This window comes from Leuciscus leuciscus, assembly GCF_965113295.1.
Source record: "Leuciscus leuciscus genome assembly, chromosome: 13".
In the NCBI taxonomy this organism is placed as follows: Eukaryota; Metazoa; Chordata; class Actinopteri; order Cypriniformes; family Leuciscidae; genus Leuciscus; species Leuciscus leuciscus.
Window position 1 is genome coordinate 7138310 of NC_138737.1, and position 26173 is coordinate 7164482.

The 26173-nt window shown below is 36.8% G+C and overlaps 2 protein-coding genes across 4 annotated transcripts in view; both read right to left on the reverse strand.

The window, feature by feature from the left end:
• rapgef1a (Rap guanine nucleotide exchange factor (GEF) 1a) overlaps nt 1–26173 on the reverse strand; it is a 112848-nt gene that overhangs the window by 26061 nt on the left and 60614 nt on the right. For all 3 annotated transcript variants that reach the window (XM_082188149.1, XM_082188151.1, XM_082188150.1), the window contains one exon: nt 2667–2813. In XM_082188149.1, coding sequence (XP_082044275.1) covers nt 2667–2694 — 28 coding nt within the window. In that variant the 5' untranslated portion in view covers nt 2695–2813. Of the gene's footprint in view, nt 1–2666; nt 2814–26173 lie in introns of those variants that run through there.
• med27 (mediator complex subunit 27) overlaps nt 22221–26173 on the reverse strand; it is a 60463-nt gene continuing 56510 nt past the window's right edge. Inside the window, exons 7-8 of the mRNA XM_082188171.1 lie at nt 24600–24677; nt 22221–22717 (exon numbers count right to left, since the gene is read on the reverse strand). Of these exons, the coding sequence (XP_082044297.1) occupies nt 22583–22717; nt 24600–24677 (213 nt within the window). The 3' untranslated portion in view covers nt 22221–22582. The remainder of the gene's footprint in view (nt 22718–24599; nt 24678–26173) is intronic.

The window sequence follows — 26173 nt, forward strand, 5'->3', positions numbered from 1 at the left end:
GCTTGAGCAAAAAGGACATTCTCATTCCTTAATCAATCAAAAATGTGGAACTGGGTTAGTCATCAAAAATATTTTAGGACTGTTTTCCTTAAATAAAAAGATTGTAAATTAACAATTAAATTTTTTTACTGGCAATCTGACCTCTATCACCCAAAAACAAAAAGACATAACAGCAGGAAAAGAATCTGATACGGTAACTGAAAGATAATTAATGTGTTTCAAATTGTGCAGGACTGGAATTACCCAGAAGGAGATTAGTCTTATCTGTCTCATCTCACAGTAACATGAGAACCAACTTACGGAATGACTGTCTAAGAAAATGCGGTGCTCTGCTAATAACAACACAGCTAACCGATAAGGTTAAGCCTTTAGAGGATGTGATCTTTCCATCTGCTTCTTCATCCTCACGTAGTGAAGGGCAATCTACTAATTCATATCCTCTTTTTCTGCATATCCTCTTCTGAAACAGACAAAGTAGTCGACCACAACCTTTTTTTCTTTTACGCAGAAAGAACCATCCTCAAACTCTGGCCACATCTTAACCTGAAGTTTCCACTATAAACTCAGAGGCTGGGTTTGATATATCCGTAACACTTTGCAACATAGTTCATTAGTTAGTTAACATTAGTTAACTACCTTAGTTAACATGAACTAAGAATGAACAATACTTCTTCAGCATTTATTAATCTTAGCTATTATTAATTTCAACATTTACTAATACGTTATTAAAATCAAAGGTTGTGTTAGTTAACATTAGTTAATGTACTGTGAACTAACATTAACAAACAATGAACAGCTGTGTTTTTATTAACTAACATTAAAAAAGATTTATACTGTAACAAATGTACTTCTCATTGTTAGCTCATGTGAGTAAATATGATAAAGTGTAACCGAAATATCAATGCACAAAGCTTCATTACAGTCAAATTTTCTAGTAAAACCTGTTTTAAAACAGGTTTTAAATTTGTACTGCAATTTTTGCATTGATTTTGGATATTCTTTTTGGTTTTATCTTATCTTACTTATCACTCTAAATCAAACAGATTTGTGCAAAGTTGCAATTCACAACAAATCTATATTGAAATGATAAAAAAACAAAGAAAGATGAAGATGAAAATATTGTCAGCGTGACCTGATAAACTTGAAAGGAGCAAAGAAACTTCCCCTTTCAGTTTCTGATTCTTACTGAAACAAAATAGCCTAATGCAAACATCTCTACCAGCTAAAACAAGTACAGTTCAAGAGATAGGCCTATGTCTGAAACCAGAAGACATCGGCCAACATCCTCCTACGCAAACCAGAGTGTACTTAGTGGGCCATTTAGAGATGAACAACTGAACTTCTGACAAGAAGAGCACCACTTTACCCACAAGTGATTCAAATTTCTCCGTAACCCTCACAGAAAGGAAGTGACAGTGCTGGCAATCTCACAGGCTAGATAACATATATTGCCTTATTCATAAAAACATTCAGTCACTGAATACAACAGGGTAAAATATTAGCCTAAACTTGCGTTTAACAGAACAGTTTATGCGCCACTATCTAATCTAACAAGCCTAACATTGAATAAAGTGATTCAAATCTTTCCAAACCAAGTTATTAAGGAAGTGACAATTGATACAGCCCATAAGAGTATATTACAATTATTCCCCATGCACAAAAAAACCAAACACATAAATATCATGCAAACCACAGATAAATGCATAAAATATAAGAGCGTTGATGCAATGGAATTATGTATTTATTTCAATATATCTCAGTGCATATTGTGAATCACATCATGTATATAACAAGATATTCAAAAATGTCTATTGAATATTATTGAACTGCCATAGTAAATGACTCAAACTTCTCTAAAACTTCTGCGAAAGGAAGTGACAGTGGTTGTTACCTGTCTGTCTGCGTAACTTAGACATATTCATCAAAACAGTCACACACACACACACACACCCACACACACACACACACACAGTAAAAATACTGAAGTTAACAGGATAGATTCTAATAGCCAGAGGGAATATCGCTTTCTATCTAGCTGTGTGAATATATAGCCTATAAACTCTCTATCTATCAGACATTTTCCACAAGCTCGTATAAACTATAGGAGATTTTATACAACATAAATGAGAAATGTTTTTCTTTTTAATAATAATCAGTAACGTTATACTTAAACATACAGACTAGTAAAATTTTTGCACAACAGACCATTACAACACACCAACAAAACTGACAGAAAATGCCAGACAGCAACACAAAAGCAACTGTAACACAAACTCTAAGTTACCTAGATAACCGATGCGACATAACACAAACTACACCTTATAAATAAACAGCAAATAGGAGAAATATGAAATATGAAAACGAGAAGTCTGATTGCTAGCTAAAATAAACAACAGCGCTGAGCAGCTCCGTCCACACCCAAATACAGCTGTCTGAGACGAACTCGTAGAGACATTTATACCATATCCTTTTATAAATGTATTTAATGACCTAAATATGTAACACAGGTCATTTATATGACGTATTTGGCTATTAAAAATAAGATAAAGATAAGATGCCCTGATCCTGTCAGTGGCCTTGAACCCTCGTCTGACGCTAATGCTAACGCGGCTAACTGAAGTTCATCTACACATTATTAATAAATGTAAACAAATGTAAACACTCACCTTGCTTACTGTCTATTTTTCCAGACATTTTGATGACAGTAAGTGAGCTGGTCACGGTTAACAATCTAAAGATGTTCGTTTCTCGCCGTTATTCCAGCATCTTAAGGAGACAGACCGGTCGGTGTGGTCCTGGTCTGTGTGTGTGTGTGTGTGTGTGTGTGTTTGGCTCTGCCTCCTCCATCCACACACACACACACACACACACACTCGAACACTCACACAGACAGGCCAGCAGTAGATGATGATGTTGAGTGGAAGTGTGTGATTTCTGCAGTAATGTCGCCGCCATATGGACAGAATAAAACATTGAGGGCTAGCAGCATTGTAGGCAAAAGTGAAGAGTTATATTATATTATATTATATTATATTATATTATATTATATTATATTATATTATATTATATTATATTATATTATATTAATTAATTTTGAGGAAATGTATTAATATAATATTATTACAATTCTGAGGAATATAATATAATTATAATTAATATAATATAACTTTCCACTTTGCTTACATTGTATTACAATGCTGTGTTTTTCTATAATATAATATAATATAACATAATATTATATAATATAATATAAGTAGTAGGCCTATAACATAATGCCTCACATGATAACCAAGCTAAGATCAAATTCCAGAAGAAAATGTTATTGTTCAGAGCTTGCTCTTTCCTAGCTCAAGATACTTAATGGAGCTATTCAGAATGTTATTTTGTTTCTCATAAATTTCTTTACAGTAAAAATAGACAATAATGAGTCAATTGTTGACATACTATAGAGCTATGATGATGATGATGATGATGGTGATGATGATAATGAATTACATTTATAGCGCTTTTCATGGGAACTCAGAGCTCCTTACATAGAAGGTGGGAATCTCCTCAACCATATTTATATAAGGATGATTAGGAGGACAGAGGATAATGGCCAAATTTGGCCCGGGTGTTGGGGTTGCACCCCTCCTTTTTTCCCCCCGAAGGACATGAATTTTAATGACCACAGAGAGTCAGGACCTCGGATTATCATCTCATCTGTATAGTGTATAGTGTACAGACGGAATAGTGTCCCCATCACTGTACTGGGTGTTAGGACCCACACAAACCAAAGGGAGAGCACCCCTGCAACCCCTGCTGGCCTCACTACCTGTTTAGCAACCAAGTTTTCCCAGGAGTCTCCCATCCAGGTACTGACCAGGCTCAACCCTGCTAAGCTGCAGTGGGCAACCAGTCTTGGGCTGCAGGGTGATAGATGAATGAGAACATAACTCAGAATCAGATCATTTAAATCTTCAGTTAATTGGTAATAATTAACTGAATCTCTCACTTGTGATTGCAGATTCTGACCTGAAATTAATTACTTGGGGACTTTTTGTTAGGGAAAAGTTTTGAGATGCACGGAGACTTCAGCCTTAATTTATTTGCTGTAGGCTATAAGAAATCAGCTGATATATTAAGATATCTAATTTGTGATTTGTATTTCCTATTGATGGAGAATAGTTTTATATGTTGTAACTTCAGTCTGTAGCCAGCAGAGGACGCACCTTACCCACATCTAAACTCTCTGTCACTCAGATCAAATAATGACATCATCAGGATCATATTCATCTATCATGTGAACACAGAACATGAAGCAATATTGAATGCAAAATTATCAAAGGGTTTGAGATGTCAGTTCTACATTTTGCAACAAGGAGAGTGATGTCTCCTGATGTCCTGTAACCTTACATATGTAAAAAAAAAAAAAAAACGAATTCAAGTAATGATTCATAACTGTCTGTATCCAAACGAGGCACTAAACCTGTCTTTTACATCTTTTTGTAGTTTGCCTTAATTCTTTTATGTATAGCCTATCTGAAAAATGAACAGGGAGAAAAAGTTTACATTAACCCTGTGAAAACCAAATTAAAGTTTTGTGGGTTTTACCCCGAATATATTAGCTTTGAGGTCATCAATTTGCAAATATCATTAGGTACATGAAGGTATAAAGAAATCAAAGGTATAAAGATATAGAAATGAATGCTTTGTAAAGCTCACAAGCTTTTAAAAGTCTTGATAGCCTTCTTATTTAGAGAGTCTCTAATACTGTTTACATACAGCCTTACCTCGGTCAACAAAATCATAAAATTGTGTTTCTGATGATTAAACTTACATTTCTGAAAATATATTGCTAAGAGCTGACCAAATTAACCTTAAAGCTGCAGTCCGTTACTTTTTTTGTGTTCAAAATTGATATAATAAGCGGGTACATCAAGAATCCATTTTCCAAACCGTGTTTTTGTCTTATCCTGAATCACTACGGTACACCTATAATAAGTGTTTATGTTTGGACTATTTTAGACTGGTTTGGGTCGTAGCACTGCGGAGTAGCACAGTACCTGCGTGACTCGTCATAGACATAAACAGAGTGAAGTAGTTCCGGCTACAATGTTCTTCCGCAAGCCGCATGCAGTTCTGTTTATTAACCGCTAGAGCGCCAAAAGTTACGGATTGCAGCTTTAAGCAAATACGACTGACCCAAATGTCCTTTGATGTGACATAACAACAACCACAAAATAATTGGTGTTCTTAAAGTAGCCTACAATGTAAGCCAAAAGAAGCACTTTAACCCCTTCAAAAAGTTGCACTGATCATCATAATTTATTTATTAAATATACCTTTCAAAAGTTTGTGGTCAGTAGCCTACATTTTTTTAAAGAAACTGATACTTTGATTCAGCAAGGATGCATTAAATTGATCAAAAAAGACAGTAAAGACTTTTATATTGTTACAAAAAAAATCTATTTTAAATAAATGCTGTTCATTTGAACTTTGTATTTATCAAAGAATCTTGGAAGAAAATGGCTTCATCCGAAATCACATACTTCCCTACTAACAAAGTAGAATGTATGAATTCACAGTACTCATAAGCCTACCCGGATGACCTACTCTTTACTATCCCATGAGGCCACGGGAGAGGATTTGTGAATGGTGGTGATGCTGGTAGGTCACATGATAAGGGCAACATGGCGAAAGTAGTAAGTCCGGATTACATTCATATTACACACATTCATACTTTTTTGAACGTACTTTTTTAGCAGTCGTGAAGTACTTATTCAAAATAAGTACCTACTCAGTATGGTATTTTGGACACAGCCCTTGTATCATGGTTTCCACAAAAACGTTAAGCAGCACAACTGTTTTCAATCAGCATATTAGAATAGTTGTGTTCGACTTGAAGTGGCGCTGCGCAGACCGATCGGTGTATGATTTGAAAGTACCGCGAGAGTGTTTCAAAAGCAAATGGAGTCGTCTGCTCTCTAATCGCTCTTGCAGTACTTTGCGATTGCGTCACCGCGGCGTGAAAAAGGCTGTACTAATTCGAAGTCTCCTTTAAATGTGACCTCAAAATGCACCCTTCGTTTCGTGGGCAATGAAAGATACAACAGATGGATCATTTGTGGCCTTGCTGGATTACACTTTCAAATGGAAGTATTGGGTTCTACTTACTCGAATAATCTAATGATACAAATGTGTGTGTGTGTGTATATATATATATATATATATATATATACAGTATATATATATATATAAAGCAGTTCAAATGTTGATTTATATCGATATACATCGACAGAAATGGACCATGGTGAACATATTTGTGACCCTGGACCACAAAACCAGTCACATGGGTCAATTTTTTGAAATTGAGATTTATACATTATTTGTAAAGGAGTGTCTGGAAAGTCCAGTTCCAACGTTACTGTCACTCATCAACGGCAGCTGTCTCAGTTGCTAGGCAACAAGAACAGTCCTCCATAGGCTAGCTATACCATCCCATTTAACAACGCTCAGTTGGACCTTCGCGGCATTCGAAGGCGTGGTCTTTGAAGTCCGAGTCCTTCAAAGGATGCAGCCTTTCAATTGGGACACAGCCCTTAAGTCAGTAAAACCCAATACTTACATTTAAAAGTGTAATCCAGCAATTTCTCTCAAAAAAAAATCTGCGCAATGAATTCTGGGTTAGGCAAGGCCGTGAAGGATCCATCTGTTGTATCCTTTATTGCCCACGAAACGAAGGGCGCATTTGGAGGCCGCATTTGAAGGAGACTTCGAATTGGGACAGACTTTGTCGCGCCGCGGTGATGCAATCAGCCTTCAAAGGCACCCTTCTAAAGATGCAGCCTCTGAGTTGGGACACAGCACATGTGACACTGAAGACTGGAGTAATGGCTGCTGAAATTTCAGCCTTGCCATCACACAAATAAATTACATTAAAAATAAATTCAAATAGAAAACAGCTATTTTAAATTGTAATAATATTTCACAGCATTAGGCTACTTTTTTCAGGATTTTTGATTAAATAAATGCAGCCTTGGTCAGCATAAAAAAACATCTTTCAAATAAAATCTTACCAACCCCAAACTTTTGAACGGCATAGTGTACTGTATATTATAATTTTATTTTGGAATCTGACACTCCTCAGTTCTAGTCTCATGGGACAGAAAAGGGTTCACTACACACTTCACAATCTCAGTCATCTGAGTATTTTCTGCACACTACATAGGAAGAATGCTTCCTATTTCAATAGAAATACGTCAAGGATTTGATATGTGATATAGTATATGATATTCATGATACCATCTCATGGTCATTTGCGGGCAGATTACAGGTGTGTTACAGACAAGTGAAGATGTACTACCTTTTGTGCCTAAAGAAATGTCTTGCATCTCTTTTTGAGCTGTATCTCAGAATTAAATAGCTTTGCATCTGCCAGGAAAGAGCTTAAGTGAACTGCTATAATAACTTATAAGTTGTTTTTGAAAAGCACTGCCTGTGGTTTAATGAGACTCTGTCCTCTGCTCTACTTTGAAAGACAGATAAGACGTTGATACTCAAAGGTTGCCTGAGCTTCCACTGCAGTGGGAATATGTCTGTCAAAGCAAATAGACAGCTGGCCTGTACCTCTCATCCATCAAGCGCTGCCACGTTCACTATGCACATCTTGATAACGGGGGAATTAACAGCAAGCCCAGAGATCAATGCATTATTTAAGAGGCGCATGCTGATTGGTGATGAAAATGAATGAAGAGCCCGTTCCCTCTGCCCCCGTTTTCTACGGTGTCCCTCGGGTACCTTCTCGCAAATCCTGCAGAGAATGTAAAAACACGCTTTTGGCTGGAGAGATTCCAGAGTGATTTTAATTAAAGCCGTTTTTGACACATCATCAGTACAGTAGCTATCCTTCAAGGGGGTCCTAAACATCTTAAAATCAGTTTTCCAAGTCATTTTGTGTTTGTCAACAGCATCTCAATATAGGCCTACTGTACATCTATCCATCATATTTATTGCAATATCAAAAAAAGTTGGGACGAAAGTAACACACAGGTGGGTCAAAGGCACGCTTTTTTTTAAGTAAAAGAAATTAATACTTTTATTCCGCAAGGATTCATTAAATTTGTCAAAAGTAATAGTAAAGACTTTTATATTGTTACATAAATTAAAATGCTATTCCCTTCAAAGAATTCTGAAAACACTTTATACAAAAATATTAGGCAGCACAACTGTGATCAACACTGATAATAATAAGAAATGTTTCTTGAGCATATATATTAGAATGATTTCTGAAGGATCATGTGACACTGAAGACTGGAGTAATGAACACAGGAATACTGTACATTACTTTTAAAAAATATATATCCAAATAGAAACCAGTTATTTAAACTGTAATATTTAATAATATGACTGTTTTTACTGTATTTTAAAGTACACAGGTCTCAAACATCTTAAAATCTGTTACATGTCAGTATGTGTTTGTCAAACGCATCTAAATGCATATAACAGTTTTGCCGCGATGCACCGCAATAACCTTACCTCCCATCAGAACAGACCAATGACACTTCAGATGTCTCTTTGTCCTTGGTTAATATCAGGACACACACTATCCTATACTGTCATTTTAGAGAGAGTTGTATGCATCGAGCAGCACGTCTTCTATGACCTTAAGGAATGACCCTTACGGTGATGGTCCTAAATGAGCATTTCCCATGAGGGGCAGGAGAGATGAAAGGCTGTGTTCTTAAAGAGAGATTAAACAGGATTTGATAGGCAGAGCAGAACAGCTCCTTTAGTAACTCTGGGAAAAGACAGAGAGCATTTGACGGGCGGCAGGGAAACAGATCCACAGGGCAGCTCATTTAAAGAGAAGCACGCAGGGCAAGAATGCAGGAATGTTTGGATATTGATGATAATGATGAGGCCCCTAAAAAGTAGGCCTACATATAGTTATTATAGTCACCAAATCTTTTCTTCTCGCCATTGCAAACATGTTTACTTGGCTGACATACTGTATATATAACACTTACCTGTGCTTAGTAACCACTAGTGCTTCTAGTTCTAACTTATACACAGGAAAAATCAGGGAACTAATCAACATGAAACACTACAAAAGACTACAAACAGGGCACTCGGGACAGGAAGTATAACAAAAGTCCTTAGACAAACACGGAAAACTGCAGTAAAAAAAAGTTGCTGTCTTCAATTTTTAAGTACAATCAACTTGGATGTTTAAGTTTTCCAACTTAAATTACATTAAACTGACATACATTTTTTTTTTTATTATTAACTTATAAAACAAGTTGAAAATGTCTTAACTTATTCTGATGACTTTTTGATCATGTAAGTTTTTAGATAGACCAAACTTGACCTTTACTTTTTTACTCCAGTTATCAGTTCTTTAAACAACTGATTATTGGTTCTTTAATATATCATACCAATAAATGGCATCATTCTGTGTCTCTAAATAAGATCCCCCAACAATGGTATTCAGGGGTAAAATATAATATTTCGTGTATTTTGCATACATTGGCATAAATATAATGGCATAAATAACAATAATACATAATATTAGTATTCATTTTAAAATATTCCTAATGAATTTCATATATTTGTGCGTGTCAATTAAAATTGGTTCTGCTAATCAGTTCATCTATAAAAACAATGTCTTGTTACTGATAAAACATTTTCTTAATTCTTTCATCAATTGCTAATTTACACTTTAAACAAGACACAATCTGAATTTTTTTTATTTGCTTTAATTCAAGTTGAGGATAATGCAAAAACTTCAGCTTGGCTGACTAGACGTAAATATAGCTAATACGTAAACGTACGTGTGCTAGCTTTGCTAATACTGTACCTTAATTTACTTTTAGGTATTTACTCGTAGTGTTAAATGCTAACTAATGTTAATTGATGGCATGATTTAGCTGATTGTGTTTTACAAAAAAACAAAGTTAAAAATGACAAGAATAGACACATGGACAGGGATTCAATCCAAACACCCACAATCCCACATTTCATCTCCTGAAGTTTAAAATCACAGTCGGAGACGGTGTGGGCGGCTGCTTTCAGATCATAATTACATTCCGATGTATATGAGGCCAAGAGGTAATTTTTCTTTTTCTTTTTGGAAAATGCTTGTTTAACGTGTATTCTTTGTACACTGCAAAATCAACCCCGCAACGACAAACTTAAGATTAAATCATGGAAGAAAAAATAAAAGGTGTGGGGTGTGAGTGGGACAGCTTGAAAGATATTCAAATACATTTCCTATCAAAAAGAATTTATAATGACTCCCCCTCATCGGAATGCCATCTCTGCAGGGCTGGTTTCACTCCCCCCTCACTATTCAATATGGATATGATGGTGTACATGTTGTAATCATAGTGCGGAAGAATACGGCAAATACTTTCACCTTTAAAAAGTATGATTTTGGTCATATGGAACCATCATATGTCTTATCTATGACATTTTTTAAATGTTAAAACTTGTGTGTTTTTTTTAATTGTATTTATTTTCAATTTTTCATGTTTTAATATATTCATTTAACAATATTGTGAATAAGTATTTCTAATGACATGTTTTAATATGAATTGGCAGTCAGTAAACAGATTCAATCATAAAAACTTAAAGTATAGTCAGACTTAATCTGATTTCTAGTTCTAGTTCTGAGATACAGTCGGATTTCTAGTTCATAACCAAAAAAATGATACACATTTCAGTCGTGAACTCAGGAATGGCTCTGAATGATTCACTGATGATTCAGAATCTTTTTGTCTGACTCGTTAAAAAGAACCGGTTTATAAGTGTCATTTTTTGGAAAATCGGGAATTACGGCTTGTTGTCCTGAAACCAAGTCGTGCACAAATTATTGTGGTGTACTTCTATTTTTTGTTGCATTCTGAGCCATATAGTCGCAGTCTGAAGCCCTGTACGGACAGGCATAATGTAAAGTCCATCATTATAGCAAACTATTTCACAACCCTCTGGAAATCTTCTGAAATCTTGAGATGGCTTTGTGTGAAGAACATATCCAAGAAGATATGTGCCAGCAAACAGTAACAGAATCATTGTTATTTTTTGTGTTCAATCAATGCATGACTGCAGCTAACAGGGAAAGTAGTACCCAGAACTTTAGTTCACGTTGTAACAAGGTTCTATCAACATTATGAACAAATGTTCTTCTGGTAACGGAAATAAAGCATTAATTCAAAGTTGAGACACCCTGATGAAGGCATGTAGCCGCAACGCGTAGGTGTACTTCTCACCAATTTTCAAGTAAGCCAGGAATGAAATAAAGGCTTTTTAACTTTTTTCACTAACATTCGAGTGCCTTGGAATTCTTGTCTTCATTAATTCAAAGTTATCTGGTCTTTAATAATGTTTTCAAAAAGTTAGCACAAAAACAAAGTTCTGTCATGAAACTCTAAATGGCGCAGGCTAATAGGACCTTAAATCAATCTACTTGCAATCACATCATTCTCTATAGGGCACAGCTGATTGGTTCCTGCTGTATCAGTAGCCAATGAGCTTGCATGCACAACCTTCAAATACAGTGGGGGAAATAATTATTTGATCCCCAGCTGATTTTGTAAGTTCGCCTACTTACAAAGAAATGAAGGGTCTATAATTTTTATGGTTGGTTTTCTTTAACGGATAGAGACAGAATATAAACCCCAAAAATCCAGAAAAACACATTATTTAAAGGTTATTAATTGATTAGCATTTGATCAAGTGAAATAAGTATTTGATCCCCTACCAACCAGCAAGAATTCTGCCTTCCACAGATTGGTTATGTGCCCATGTGAAACAAAGATTAGTCTTGTCGCTCCTAACGTCAGCTCGTTATGTATAAAAGACAACTGTCCACAGAATCTGTCTCTTCCATTCCAACCTCTCCTCCACCATGGGAAAGACCAAAGAGCTGTCATAGGATGTCAAAGACAAGATTGTAGACCTGCACAAGGCTGGAATGGGCTACAAGACCATCAGCAAGAAGCTTGGTGAGAAGGAGACAACTGTTGGTGGGATTATTCGGAAATGGAAGAAATACTAAATTAAAAATCAATCGCCCTTGGTCTGGAACTCAATGCAAGATCTCGCCTCAAAAGGTAAGGATGATCATGAAAAAGGTGAGGGATCAGCCCAGAACTACACGGGAGGAGCTTGTTAATGATCTCAAGGCAGTTGGGACCACAGTCACCAAGCAAACCATTGGTAACACACTACGCCGCAATGGATTGAAATCCTGCAGCACCCGCAAGGTCCCCCTACTCAAAAAGACACATGTAGAAGCCCGTCTGAAGTTTGCCAATAAACATCAAATGATTCAGAGAAGGCTTGGGAGAATGTGCTGTGGTGTAAGAAGAGACCGAAATTGAGCTCTTTGGCATTAACTCAACCCGCCATGTTTGGAGGAAGAGAAATGCTGACTATGACCCCAAGAACACCATCCCTACAGTCAAGCACGGAGGTAGAAACATTATGCACTGGGGTTGTTTCTCTAAGGGTACAGGACGACTTCACCGTATTGAGGGGCGGATGGACGGGGCCATGTACCATAAAATCTTGGACGAGAACCTCCTTCCCTCAGCCAGAACACTGAAGATGGGTCGTGGATGGCTTTTCCAGCATGACAATGACCCAAAACATACCACCAAAGCAAAAAAGGAGTGGCTCAAAAAGAAGCATATTAAGGTCTTTGAGTGGCCTAGCCAGTCTCCAGACCTTAATCCTATAGAAAATCTGTGGAGGGAGCGGAAACTTTGAGTTACCAAGCCACAGCCAAGAAACCTTAAGGATTTTGAGAGTATCTATAAAGAGGAGTGGACCAAAATCCCTCCTGAGATGTGTGCAAACCTGCTGACCAACTACAAGAAACGTCTTACCTCTGCGCTTGCCAACAAAGGTTTCTCCACCAAGTACTAAGGCATGTTTTGCTTGGGGATCAAATACTTATTTCACTTACTGAAATGCAAATCAATTTATAACCTTTATATAATGTGTTGTTTTCTGGATTTTTGGTCGATATTCTGTCTCTCTCTGTTAAAATAGACCTACCATAAAAAATATAGACTCTTCATTTCTTTGTAAGTGGGCGAACTTACAAAATCAGCTACAAATACAGACTTTTGCACAGTACTGTAGTTAGTGTGTAGTATGAATGTAGCCTAATCTGGACATACTACATTCGCCATGTTGTCATTATCATGTGACCTACCAGCGTGAGTTACATTGCGTCACCGCCATTCATCCTCTCCCGTGGCCTCATGGGATAGTAAAGTGTCCACTGTATGCTCATTTCAGAATCTCGCCGAAAGAACAGGTCATCCGGGTACTTACTCTTTTATGATTACTGTGAATTCAGACATTATTCTTTTCACATACTGTTTTTCGCCTACTATATAGTAGGGAAGTATGTGATTTCGGATGCAGCCAAACTGTTTCTGTTTGTCATAACAGGTGACAGGTGGAAGGTCATTGCTGTCAGCTCTTCAGTGTGGCTCTTTTATATAGGAAAAAACTCGACTCAGCACAAATTCCTAAACGATCCCGTTGACTCATTTTCTTGACACACAGGCGGCGTTTAAAGGGATATAGATTAGTCTGTTATGGGATGTGACTGCCTCTCTTACACACTTAAACAAATGTATGATTACATTCAATAGCGCTCTGCAATTTCATTCCGTTTCTTCAAAGGAAGAGAGACATATGGGAAGTAGTTGCCTGCCAGTGAACGGTCACAACTAGGCTGATTTTATTTGTGATCTTTCTTTTAGATTAATTCATAGCTTTTCCTCTCCCGCCTGTCAGGTCAGGGATTAGTTCTTGTTTTGTGTGCGTGTGGGTTCTTGCATTTGTCTTTTCCTTTTCAAGGAAATGTGCTTTCAAGAGCGCTGTGGAAAATGGAGTGGCTTACATCATTTTTCTGAGAGTTTTTAAACAAGGATGAATGTTCCACCTAGAATCGATCAACATGTCTTATGAGCTTGAATAGAGGTACAGATTGATGTTTAAAAAAAGGAAAAGAAAAGAAAAATGAATGATGAGGAACTCTGAGAATGTAAAATTAGGTAGATCAATTGTAAACTGCAGCCTGGAGGTCAAAATGCAGTTACAAGTTTGTACAAAGGTTAAATGCTGCCTTCAAGTCATGCCATGAATGACTGTATTTATGAAATGCAAAGAGATATTGATCACAATAGACTTTAAATGTGAATATGCAATTAGGTTTGTATGCATTTTGTGCACTGTTGATGGAGAATAGCAATAAAGCTTGTCAGAAAATAGCATTCTCATTTAGCCAGTTAATAAGGTAACACCTGTGCAACAAAACTACATATCCCACAATTCTCTGCAGCCATAAGAGAATGAAAACTATTTAGATAAAGCTTCAGTAACACACCAACTGTGCACCCTTTACCCTTTATTTTATCGCACTAGTACTATTAAAACTTCCAGTCCTCCTCATGAAGTGAAAAAAAGAGAGACAAATGAAATTGCACACCACTATTTTATTCAGACCAAAATCACTTAAACCAATGGGTCAATGCTTGACTGGTTAGCATGACGGTTGATGATGTAACATGTAGTTCAAAAGAGCATCACAGCAAGTAGCTGTGAATTATATGCTATCAATATCAACAATATTTAGCAACTTAAATGGCATAAAATCATAAAATGTATGATGGTAATATATATGCTTTAAAGGTTTAGTCCACTCAAAGACAAACATTCTCTCATTATTTACCTGTCATCATTCACCCTCATGTCGTTCCAAACTTTTATGCATTTATTTCTTCTGCTGAACACTTAAAAATGTTAGTAACCAAACAGTTCAGTTGACTGTATTTTTTGTCCATACTAAGGAAGTCAAAGGGAACCGCTAGCAACATTCTTCAAAATGTCTCCTCTTGTGTTCCACAGAAGAACGAAAGTCAAACAGGTTTAGAATGACATGAGGGTGAGTAAATAATGAGGGGAATTTCATTTTTGGACGGATCATCTTTTTAAATGCAATATTGCAAATTAATTAGGACTGCATGAGGGAGACCCACCTGTAGACAAAAGGATACTATCATGTTTGTTCCATTTATGTCTCTTTGTCTTTGTAAAAATTAGACGAGCACCACTTGAAATCCCTCCTTTAAGCAACGGAATCAGTGTGAAGGAAAGTAACAAACCGAGTTTAAACCTAGGGCAAGAAGTCTTGCAGTTTCTCACGGCCGCTCGGCACTCTGTGTGCTTGCCAGCTACAGCAAACATTGATTGGCTGATTAAGCACAAATTGATTAGCAGGCTCTCATTAGCATCCCATTAGCAATGACCTATACCTAGCAAGACACACCGCATTCTGACTCAAATGGATTAACAAGCACAACAATCCCGCCACAGACAGAAAATCTGTGAACACTTCTCTAAAAGCCAGAAATCAATGGATTTCACATTATTAACCCCCGACGGACATAAAACAGCGCTCTAATGCCGTATCATGGGCACAAAGCCCCATTTTAATATTTGCATTTATTTACATTAACAATAAGCTGGCCAACCTCTATGCCCTTGAATCAGTCCAAACACACTGCATGGATACTATTTCGATAATACAATCCTTTCATATCAACAAACAACGTGGCATTTATTTTCAGCAGAAGGACAAGAGAGTATGCTGCATTGCTTTTGAATAGATAGGCCTGGGGACTTTAATTTGAATATATCTAATAAAACAAATATTCAAAAGAACAACAAGACAAGGCTGATATTTTCATTCGCTTGGAAATGAAAGCTCTAATTTGCAGAGGGATGACAGGTCACACAATCGCGAGTTGATAATGTTATTATCTGTGAACATCTTCGCTCCGTCCTCCCAACAGAAACATACACTTTTAAAAACCTATGAAATGGCTCGATATAGCAACAAACAACAATATATTATATTAACAATATTTAGCAACTTAAATTACATAAAATGTATGATGGTAATACAAGTCATTTGAATATATCTAATAAAACAAATATTCAAAAGAATGTTTTGATAATGTTATTATCTGTGAACATCTTCGTCCTCCCAACAGAAACATACACTTTTAAAAACCTATGAAATATGCACAGTTTTCTGTCCCATGTTGTATTTCCTATTTAAAAAGGTATTTTAAGTGGCTGGGAAGTTCTGTTTTTTAATTAGTTTGCTCTTAAGGGTGCAGTAAGCAATTTCTGAGAAACACTGTTGATATTTGAAATAAAACAAACACACCCCTCCCTTCATTGCTCCGCCCACAAAATAATGCTTTACAAAAAATAAAGTGAAGATGATGAACCAGCGACAAGGAAGGACAAAAAATGAACATACAAAACTGTCCTGTTACTATGTAACATTACAACAACAGCACATCTTGGTTCTGTGAAACAACCAATGTTACTCACATATGGAGCCGAAACAACACAACCTCAGCGTCCGTTTTCAAGCCTTCCTGCTGAGGTCTCTCCAGCACGGGAAAGTTTTTCTAATATTAATGTGGGTCCTAAAGCTCTTTCCTGATATTCCTCTGATGTTTTCTCTTTTGTAATGTCTCTCAGCCATCTCTCTTTCTACAGTCGTTCTTCAAATCTCCCTCTTGCTCACTCTCTCTCCTCCCCCATCATGGATGGACACGCCCCCTACTGCTGATTGGCTACAAGTGTGTTTACATTTCTCAGAAATCGCTTACTGCACCTTTAAGGCAGAACTTAATGTAGCTAGTAGCTCCTAAGCTCTCCATAAAGTAAAGGGTTGACACATAATATGACATTTACCTTTATTGATCCAATAAGAAGCCTCCAAATTTGTAAGCAGAAGATGCAGAACAGTTTATCTTCTTGTGGTTGATTTTTTTTAAACTTCTTTTGTCTCACGTAACTACAAATACATTTTCTTTAAAATATGATTTAACATTTAAATATGAAAAATTATATTAAGCAATACATAAAAACTAAAACTATAATAATTTATAGTATTTATAATATTTTTGATTGAAATAAGATTGGACAAATATTTGCACTGTCTCATCAATAATGTTTTCTCGGTTTCCTGGAAAATTGCAACTTTTTTATCAGTTAAATGTTTATTTAGGAGAAAGTTTCAATGAATTACTGAGCCAGAACATGAAAATATGGACTCTTGGTGTAGCTCTTCAGATTCACCTCAAATCATCAGATTCACCCACAAGTCATTGTATGTTTCAACCACAGATGTCGAGACAGAGCCAACAATTCTGTATATTCTGTAGTGCAGGAATAAAGTGGTTCATTATCAAATTTCAGTGTTATAGCCTAGGCCCAAATTGAGCTTTTTGCCAATGCTGATATTTATATCATGACATATAATATAAAATATAATTTATACGACATAATTTGCAGATCATTTCCTGTCTCGTCTCTACCGTACTATTGAATGAAAGTTGAAAAATAAGTGAAAGTTTAAAAGGCTAGTAATCAAACTATAAATGTTTGTGTACGATCTGATATGACAAATTTATGAGGCATAATTTTAAGATCATATGAGTTTTATTTTACATTGCACAAAATCATGCTCTTTTATTCCTAAGTCTTTAATGGTTTCATATAGGGGTCAGCTCTATCCTCATTAGTCTACAGGTCCTGTAATTATGCAAAGCAAACATCCATTTTTTTTCTTCACGTATAACATTTAACTAAAACCATGAGTAATGCTGGCACTACTTTGTGCCTGATCTCTGCGTCTTGCGTGTTCAACTTTAGTGCATGAGAAAGTTCTCGCCATCTGCGATAAGCTGTTAAAAATTCTGTCTGTATAAGTGCTAGAGTTTTCGAGCATCTGATGCATAGTAGGTCTTGTTAACAGTTCTAGTGGGTGGTGATTCAACATGCCAAGAGGGTGAGCTCCATAATTTCAGAGCGAAGCGTGAATCTTAGTTCCCGGCACAGATCAGTGACACATCAGCGCAAAGCGACAAGTTGGTGCCAGAGAATCGTGCGAATAGATGCTTGTGTGTCTGTTCTTGTTAATAATGTTTAAGCTGTCTCACACAGTGCTCTTATATGCATATATATATATATGCATTAAGAACAGTGGATTTATTGTGAGATTTTCCCATTGCTACTTTGAACATAAATGGTAACGCTGTTATTTTATACATCACTGAAGCTAAGGCTAAAGCTACATTTAGTGCAGAGAATCAAGTGTTCACACAATGCTTAACATTACAGCTACAATTTTCAGGTATGAACCGCAAACCCATAGGCATTCGGCACAATGCAGATAAGATGAGCAGGGAACAGATGGAACGTGGATGTGGCTTGTGCCTGAACATGGTGCCGATGTACGCACCTCCTACATAAGCCTGAGACTGTTAGCATGGAGATCTTCCAGAACATTCTTGGCATCTAGAGGATCTAGTCACCATCTGTCTCCCAGGACAACCTCCCAACATAGACCTTCCCCGCCTCCCGACACCCCTGTGCTCATCAGCTCAGAGATACGGTCGCCTGTCAATGAAATTCACCGGCCGTTTGTCTTGGGTGGGCAAATATGAACCATAAGACAATTCTGTTTGGATCATCTGCACCACCTGTTAAGTCTACGAAAACAGACGACAGCGCGGTATTGTTAACAGGAGACGTGCACTTTACCAGACTTGTGTGAATCAACAGGAAGAATTACTAAATGCACACACAAAGCATAGCCAGAAACGAGGCCATTGATGAAGAACACAAAACAGGAGTGAATTTGGTGTCAGTGTGAACGCTTCAAACCGTTCAATACCAGATTTATTAATAAATGGGGAAGCCCAGTTTTTTTATTAGTTTGTTCTCTTAATAGTAAGAATAAGCTTCCAAATTTGTAAACAGAAACAATGTTTTAAAAGCCATGCCATTTCAGTTTGTCATATTGTGGTTGAAGTTTCAAACTTATGTAAAAAAAAAAAAAAAAAAAAAGTATAATTACTAGTTTTATAATTTGATCTATCAGTATTTATACATTTTTGATAAAGTTCAATAATATTTTTTCATAGCCTATATATTAATTTATATTACAGATGTTTTTTTTTTTACATGAAACATGAATGCATAAATAGTTACACATTGTGACACTCACTATTTTAATGTCCTTTATCTCTTAAATGTAGGCTATATATCTAAAGTAACTGTTTATTCATAAAAAAATAATTTTTGCAAGCAAAATTGTGATTATATTACAGTAAGTGTTTCAGTTGTGACTATTTTTTGTTGTTGTTGGAAGCATCCATATTGCACTTCTGTGGCTGAATGTGCTAGCCGAACAACTGCCATTGAGATGAATAGGAATGCTAATGCTAACAGATCGCTTTCTCCAGCTGTATAAACCGCTTTGGGACAGTTTTCGCTGTTAAACCAGAGAAAATCCGGTGACGTTGAAATACATATAACAATAATGCCTTAAATCTGCACGACCCCTTTTGTAGCCTTGGTAAATTTACACTTGGGCAAGGACAGGGAGTACGCAAGGCACCTGGTCTGGAAATCAATCATTAGCATGGGTCGAGGGCGGTAATTAGGCGTTCAGGAGGGAGTGTGTGGGACGAGGTGACGAGGAGCAGTTAATGAGGCCACGGGCTGTGGAGGGGTGAACGGCCAGCACCGCGGGAAACTTCACACACACGCCGCAATTATAAAGCACAGTACACAAACATACGATTCAACACCCAAGGAGGTCAGGCTGAAAAATGTGCTGTAACATAGATGACAGTCTAACAAAGCCTGGAGAACTGAGGTGCTATTTTTGTTTTAGAAAGGCCCGTCCTTCTATAAGACTTGCTAAAGGCTTGTCTATTACTTCATGAGATCAGATTTCTGAGAAAATAACTAGTTATTTTATTGTAATGAATCATTTTGTTTAGATTTTTTTTTTTTTTTTTGGTTAACTTTTTTTTTTAGGGAAAAGCCCTATCTAGGGACCTGAGATTAACACAAATTAGCATTGTGCTAAAATGTGCATGTATTTTTTATTATTTTTTTCTGTATGTACTGTTAAGTTTCCTATACTGGTATTTTTGTACTGTGCTAAATAAAAAAAAAATGTTTTATTAAAATAATTTAGTCTAATCAAGCAGACGATTTTATCAATTTTTTTTACTTCAGGATACAATTTTTTCATTAAACATGAAATGGTGACCCAGTACTGCAAAAACTGTTATCCAAAAGTAAACAAATACATTCATAAAATGAAACTTTTAAATGCTAAATTATTATTACCTTGAAATAAATTAATTTCTTGTGTTGTGTTTATGCCCAACAGGCTTTTTACTTTACTGTTAGAGTGTTTGATTTGTAAATGTATATAGGCTATATTGGATTTTCTGTTTTATTTTTTGAAATACTAAAAATACTCCAAACTGGCACTATATGAGTTACCAGATCTTGGTATCTGTCATTAAAAAGCCATATTGGTCAGTAGTGGTTAGTCCAAGTGATCTCAAACTCAGTTCCTGTAGGGCCACAGCTCTGCACAGTTTAATCAAACACACCTGATCCAGCTAATCAAGGTCTTCAGGATTACTAGAAACTTCCTTGCAGGTGTGAGTTGGAGCTGGTTGGAGCTAAACTGTGCAGAGCTGTGGCCCTCCAGGAACTGAGTTTGAGACCAGCACCATACCATATTAAAAGTACAACAGTATTACTAAAACCAACACTGTTTACTAGAGGATTGAAGCAATAATATTTCCTTCACCCTGGTAGCCTCTCTCTCACCTTTGAATTTACGAAAGAAGAGAAAAACACTCCAAAGAATGAAGCTTGAAGGCTATTTAATCTACTAATGCATCAAAGACTGAAGCTCACCAACTGTTTTCGGGAACAGATGCTATGTTAACTGTGGAGTGTCGAGTAGGTGTATGAATTAACCCTAGAGTCTCACTTCCAGTCGGAGAGAGAAAGAGAGAAATGGTGCGACTCCAGCACGACTGCGGAGGCATTCGAGACTTCTCTGAGTAACTCGACTCAAAGCCTCACACACGCCAGCCCGAGTGGGATCTGAAGGCAATGATGATTTTCACTTGATCAAAGCAGATCATGAAAAAGCGGCACAGCTTCTTGAGTTTTTTCCTTCTTCTTTTTTTTTTTTTCAGAATATAAAGTGAAAGTGAGCCGGCTCATTAGGATTTTCAGCAGGTTGGAAAATTCAGGATTCAGATTATCCTGCTCTCAAAGCAGCACTGTACTGATATTCATCACATATTAAAGTTCTGAAATGAATTCAGCCCAAACCAAATATCATACATATTCCATTTTATATTATATAGTACTTCTTAAGAATCTATCTATGTTTTTTTTTTTTCATTTTTAATATTATTAAATCTAAACTCCATAGTTTTTATATAAAATGATTAAATATGTATACTGATTAAGTTTATACATCATTACATTTTTCATATATTTTTATGAAATGCCACAGACAGTTTCGTTTAGATTCTTCTAGGCAGTTTTTATAGGCTGAAAGGCATATCAAGATCTCAGAGTACAATAGTACATTAGATCAGTCAGCCCTGTAGCTCCAGCTGATGTAATTAAATCATGGCTGATGTTCAAATGAGAATCTATGTGGCTACATAAAGATCAAATTCAAGCAGCACAAACAGCTTAAATGAACGTGTATGATACAACATATTACAAACATGAAATGAGTAAAAACACCTTTTTTGAGACTACATTGACTTGTGGTTTCTAGATAAACATAAGTAGGATAACAACCTCAGAACTCATGGCAGGTCTTGGAAAAAGTCACTTTCTTTCTGGCACTGATGGTCAAAGTGAATTTCTCATGCCTAAAACAAAATGTGTTCAATAATTTAAACTTGCATGTACAATGTGTCATTGCAAAAGTGAAGTCACGTCAGGCGAGGTTAGAAAACAAAAGCCAGCATCTCATCTAGTGCCGCTGTCACCATTTAAATCTTGCATGATAAGAAATGAAAAAGCAACTGCGATTTCGGCGTCATACACATCTAAGAATGTACTCTAGATTGCAGTTCATTTTTTATGAACTGCATGAACATTTGCACACTGGTTTCTGAACTTTATACAAGCATATTTAAAAAGCAGAAATTTTAAGAATTTTCCATAAAAAAAAAAATCATGATCAAACACTGTGCAGGGATATTTTAATTAAAGAAACATAGTATATAATACTAAATACTCACATTTTTAAAAAAGAATTATGAGGCAAGATGTGGAAAAACAATAGCAAATGCTTTTAAAGGTCAAGTTTATTTAAAGGTCAAAGCCTATGGACAGCCTATAACATTAAAGATTATGACCAGCTTGTGGTAGACAGCCTTCTAGCCATTTACATTCTGAAACACATCAGCATTTAACATGTCCTATTTACAAATGTGAGTAAAAAACATTGTGATATCTATCTGAAGAATGATGTTCTTCTAAAAGAGGGAGGAGCAAAGCTGTGGAAATCAAAAGGCTGGAAAATCTCTCAAAAGCAGCGGGTCTTCATGATGAATATAAAACTATCCACGACGCAGATATCTGCAAAACACTGCTAGAAACAGAATCTTTGAGTTTTTCGAGCCAAAATCCTGTGTGTCCCAGGACAGCGTCACTGCCGGCAGGTGTCATGGAAGGCCTCCAGAGTTCGGAAGTCCCTCCATGTTGGAGGAAGGCCCTCCTGCAGGAACTTGCCACAGCGTTGACACGGGTTCTGGAAAAGCTTGATGTAGCTCCTCAACCAGGTCTGGTCAAAAGAACAACACACAAATATTTGTGAATTTTTTCTTTTCTTCAAGAGCTGATTGGTTAAAAATTCCAAAACCTAAATAGCATTCCTCATGTGAAGCAGACAAGACTTGATTAACACTCAGAGTCTAAAGTGACTTGAATGACACATTTTAGCCAAAATGAAGCAAAGTATAAGGATGTTTTCCTCCTGAAATGCTGTAAAACTGTTGGCTGACCTCAGTGCACTGGCATGGGTTGTGTGAGAGCAGCATGAGGGTCTGTGGGGTCTCACAGCAGTCACAACTAGACATTGATTAACAGCAGGAGGAGTGTGTCTGCTCTCCTCTCTAACCCGTCTTCACTGGGACGCTCAGCACAGTTGGGGTTTACCTGCACCTGTCAGGACACATTGTCTTTCCTAATTCATCTGTCGGCCCAAACCGCCCTCCACTGATTCCCTGTTATTCACACTCCAATTAGCACACACAAAAGGCCTATCTTTCTTTCCATCTTATCTTGTCTTATCTAATCGTATCCATCTATCTATCTAATCGTATCCATCCAACTATCTATCTATCTATCTGTCTATCTGTCTGTCTGTCTGTCTATCTAATCTGTCTGTCTGTCTGTCTATGTATCTATCTATCTATCTATCTATCTATCTATCTATCTATCTATCTATCTATCTATCTATCTATCTATCTATCTATCTATCTATCTATCTATCTATCTATCTATCTATCTATCTATCTATCTGTCTGTCTGTCTATCTAATCTGTCTGTCTGTCTGTCTATCTATCTATCTATCTATCTATCTATCTATCTGTCTGTCTGTCTGTCTGTCTGTCTGTCTATCTATCTATCTAATCTTATCTATCTGTCTGTCTGTCTATCCATTCATCCATATATATCTGTCTATCTATCTATCCATCCAAATCTATCTATCTGTTTGTCCCTCCATATCTATCTATCTATGTCTGTCTGTCTGTCTGGCTGTCTGTCTGTCTATGTATCTAATCATATACCTACATATCTACCTGTCTGTCAGTCCATCCATCCTTCAGGATCTTAAAGCTAAATCTATCTGACCGCCTCTGTTTATGTATCTGTCTGTCAGTCCATCCAATTAATCAATCAATATGTCTGTCCGTCTAGAAAGCAAAAAGGAACTTAAAGGTATTTTGTAGAGAGACTAATGACTGGTGATGTTTTTTAAGGTTCTAAATAAGCTGTCCTCAGGATGGCCTCGGAGCGAAGTGCATCAATGGTGCGGTTTTTAAATCCGCATACGGGAGAAAGTCCACGATTCCAGCCATGATCAGAATAGCTCCGCATTGATCTTACGGAGAAGTAATCAATCTCTCCACTCTTTTCAAAGCTTAGAGCAGAGGTCGGCTTACTATTTAAAGACGGACCAGACACAATGCTTAACATCACACACAAATAAACAAGTCACGATAAGGTAAACTTGTGAAATTATTTAAGATTTCAAACATAAAATCAACAATTTGATCATTTCAGGGCACAGTTTGATGGGTTTATATACATTTAATCTAGCAGATGCTTTTATTCAAAGCTAGTATTTACAGTGCACTCAAGCTATCAGTTTTCAGCATGTGTTCCCTGGGAATCGAACCCATGACCTTGGTGTTGCTATTGCCTTCCTCTACCAGTGAGCTACAGGAATTATTTTCCTCAAGCACTATTCTATTACACAGGATAGTGTGCACCAAACTAAATTTCAACTTTTGGTCAAACATGATCTTGCATGCATTCTTATGATGTGGAATACAACCTCTCGTTAAACCGCACCACACAGCTAAAGGCAAAATGTAATAATTTAATAATAATTCTTGCACAGTGTCAGTATAATTTTAAAAGCAATGTACTATACCCACCATGAAGGAGCGAACTACAACATCGGGCATCTGGGGGAGCTGGTAATGCAGGAGGGCTGTGGTTGCATGATCAGTGACCTGAGAAAACAAAAAGATCACTGAGAAACATAACAGAAGGTGTACAATGAGTGCATTAACATATGACCTCCCACATTTACAAAACCAAAATGAAATGAGGAAACAGATAACATACATTTTAAAAAGTTATATAGCCAGTAAGATATATTTATGCTCTGTAATTGGTGGTAGAAAATGGTTATGTGAAACTAAACTATACGGAGCCACTAAAGAGATATGGTGATGGGAAAAATATGAGATGGGAGGAAAAATTATATGTCAGTGTTATTGCATTTTGCGCTGTTTTGCGTTCCCCGAGGAACTTTGCTTTAGCTCGTAAAATGTTTGTGTTCCTACAGGGAACTTTGCGTTCGCTCACAAAACATTTGAGTTTTTGCAAGTGAACTCAAAGTTTCTCAGGAGAACGCAAATGTTTTGCGAGTGAACGCAAAGTTTTTTGGGGAACACAAAAGTTTTGAAATATATCCATATTGAAATATTTTTCAGAGATAATTTATCGGTATTTTGCATTGTTTTGGGGTAAAACTTAATGGAAAATGTCCTGCCAGTACTTTTTCTATTTTTCCATTTTTTATGATACAATTATTAACAATAATAAAATTAACCTTGGTCCAAAAATATACTTTACTTTCTTAAAGCAAAATTCATATTTTTTTTCCTTGCATGCATGGGCACACAAAGAAATCCTAATTAAAATACATTTTCAGATCAATCTACCTACACTCAGATTAACTCTTAAGTCCAATTTTGCAGCAGAACACCATAACCTTATTACTTTCCATAAAATCCCATCTTCCATTACTAATGTAATTATAGAAAGGGACTAAAAAGCGAACCACTTCAATCTCCCGTCATCGTTTCATCAGACCTGCCAATGCTGACCGGAGTCCTTATGGGAAACCGGCCAGTTAATACCTGTTGCATCATGGGAAAATAACCCTCAAATGGTTACTGTTGAAAATTAAATAAAATAAGTAATGCTTTTTACAAACACAGAAACATCTGTGTGAAAACTATTGGACAGAGGGGACATGTGAGGAGTAAAGAACGATTAATTAAGCAAGGACTGAAAACGGGAACACAGCAGTGACAGCTGGGAGGGGAAGATGAGAGGCAGCCCGTCCCTCCAGTTTGAGGCAGCCTGGGTTCGAGTTAGCGTTCACATCCGGGGAAATAAAGAAATAAACAGGTCTGCGCTTTGATCAGCCCGTGCAGATGCGAGGCGCTCAGTTACAATGCGAGCGGGTTCCCGCAACCTCTCGCTTTAAGTTCCAGGCAGCTCGTCATACACATTCTCTTTCCTTTGAAAGGAAAGCTAGTTTTTTCCCCCTCTCTCCCTCTCTTTGAAAGGTGCATCAGCATTACCCACACTACGTAGTTTCATCTGCCCCAGAGGCTGACTGCTCTCTAATTCCAGCCTAATGAGATTCGGGGAGGGTGGAGAGAAGACGACTGGATGTTTAGGGTGCTGTCAAATGAGGGCGAAGTGGCTTGGA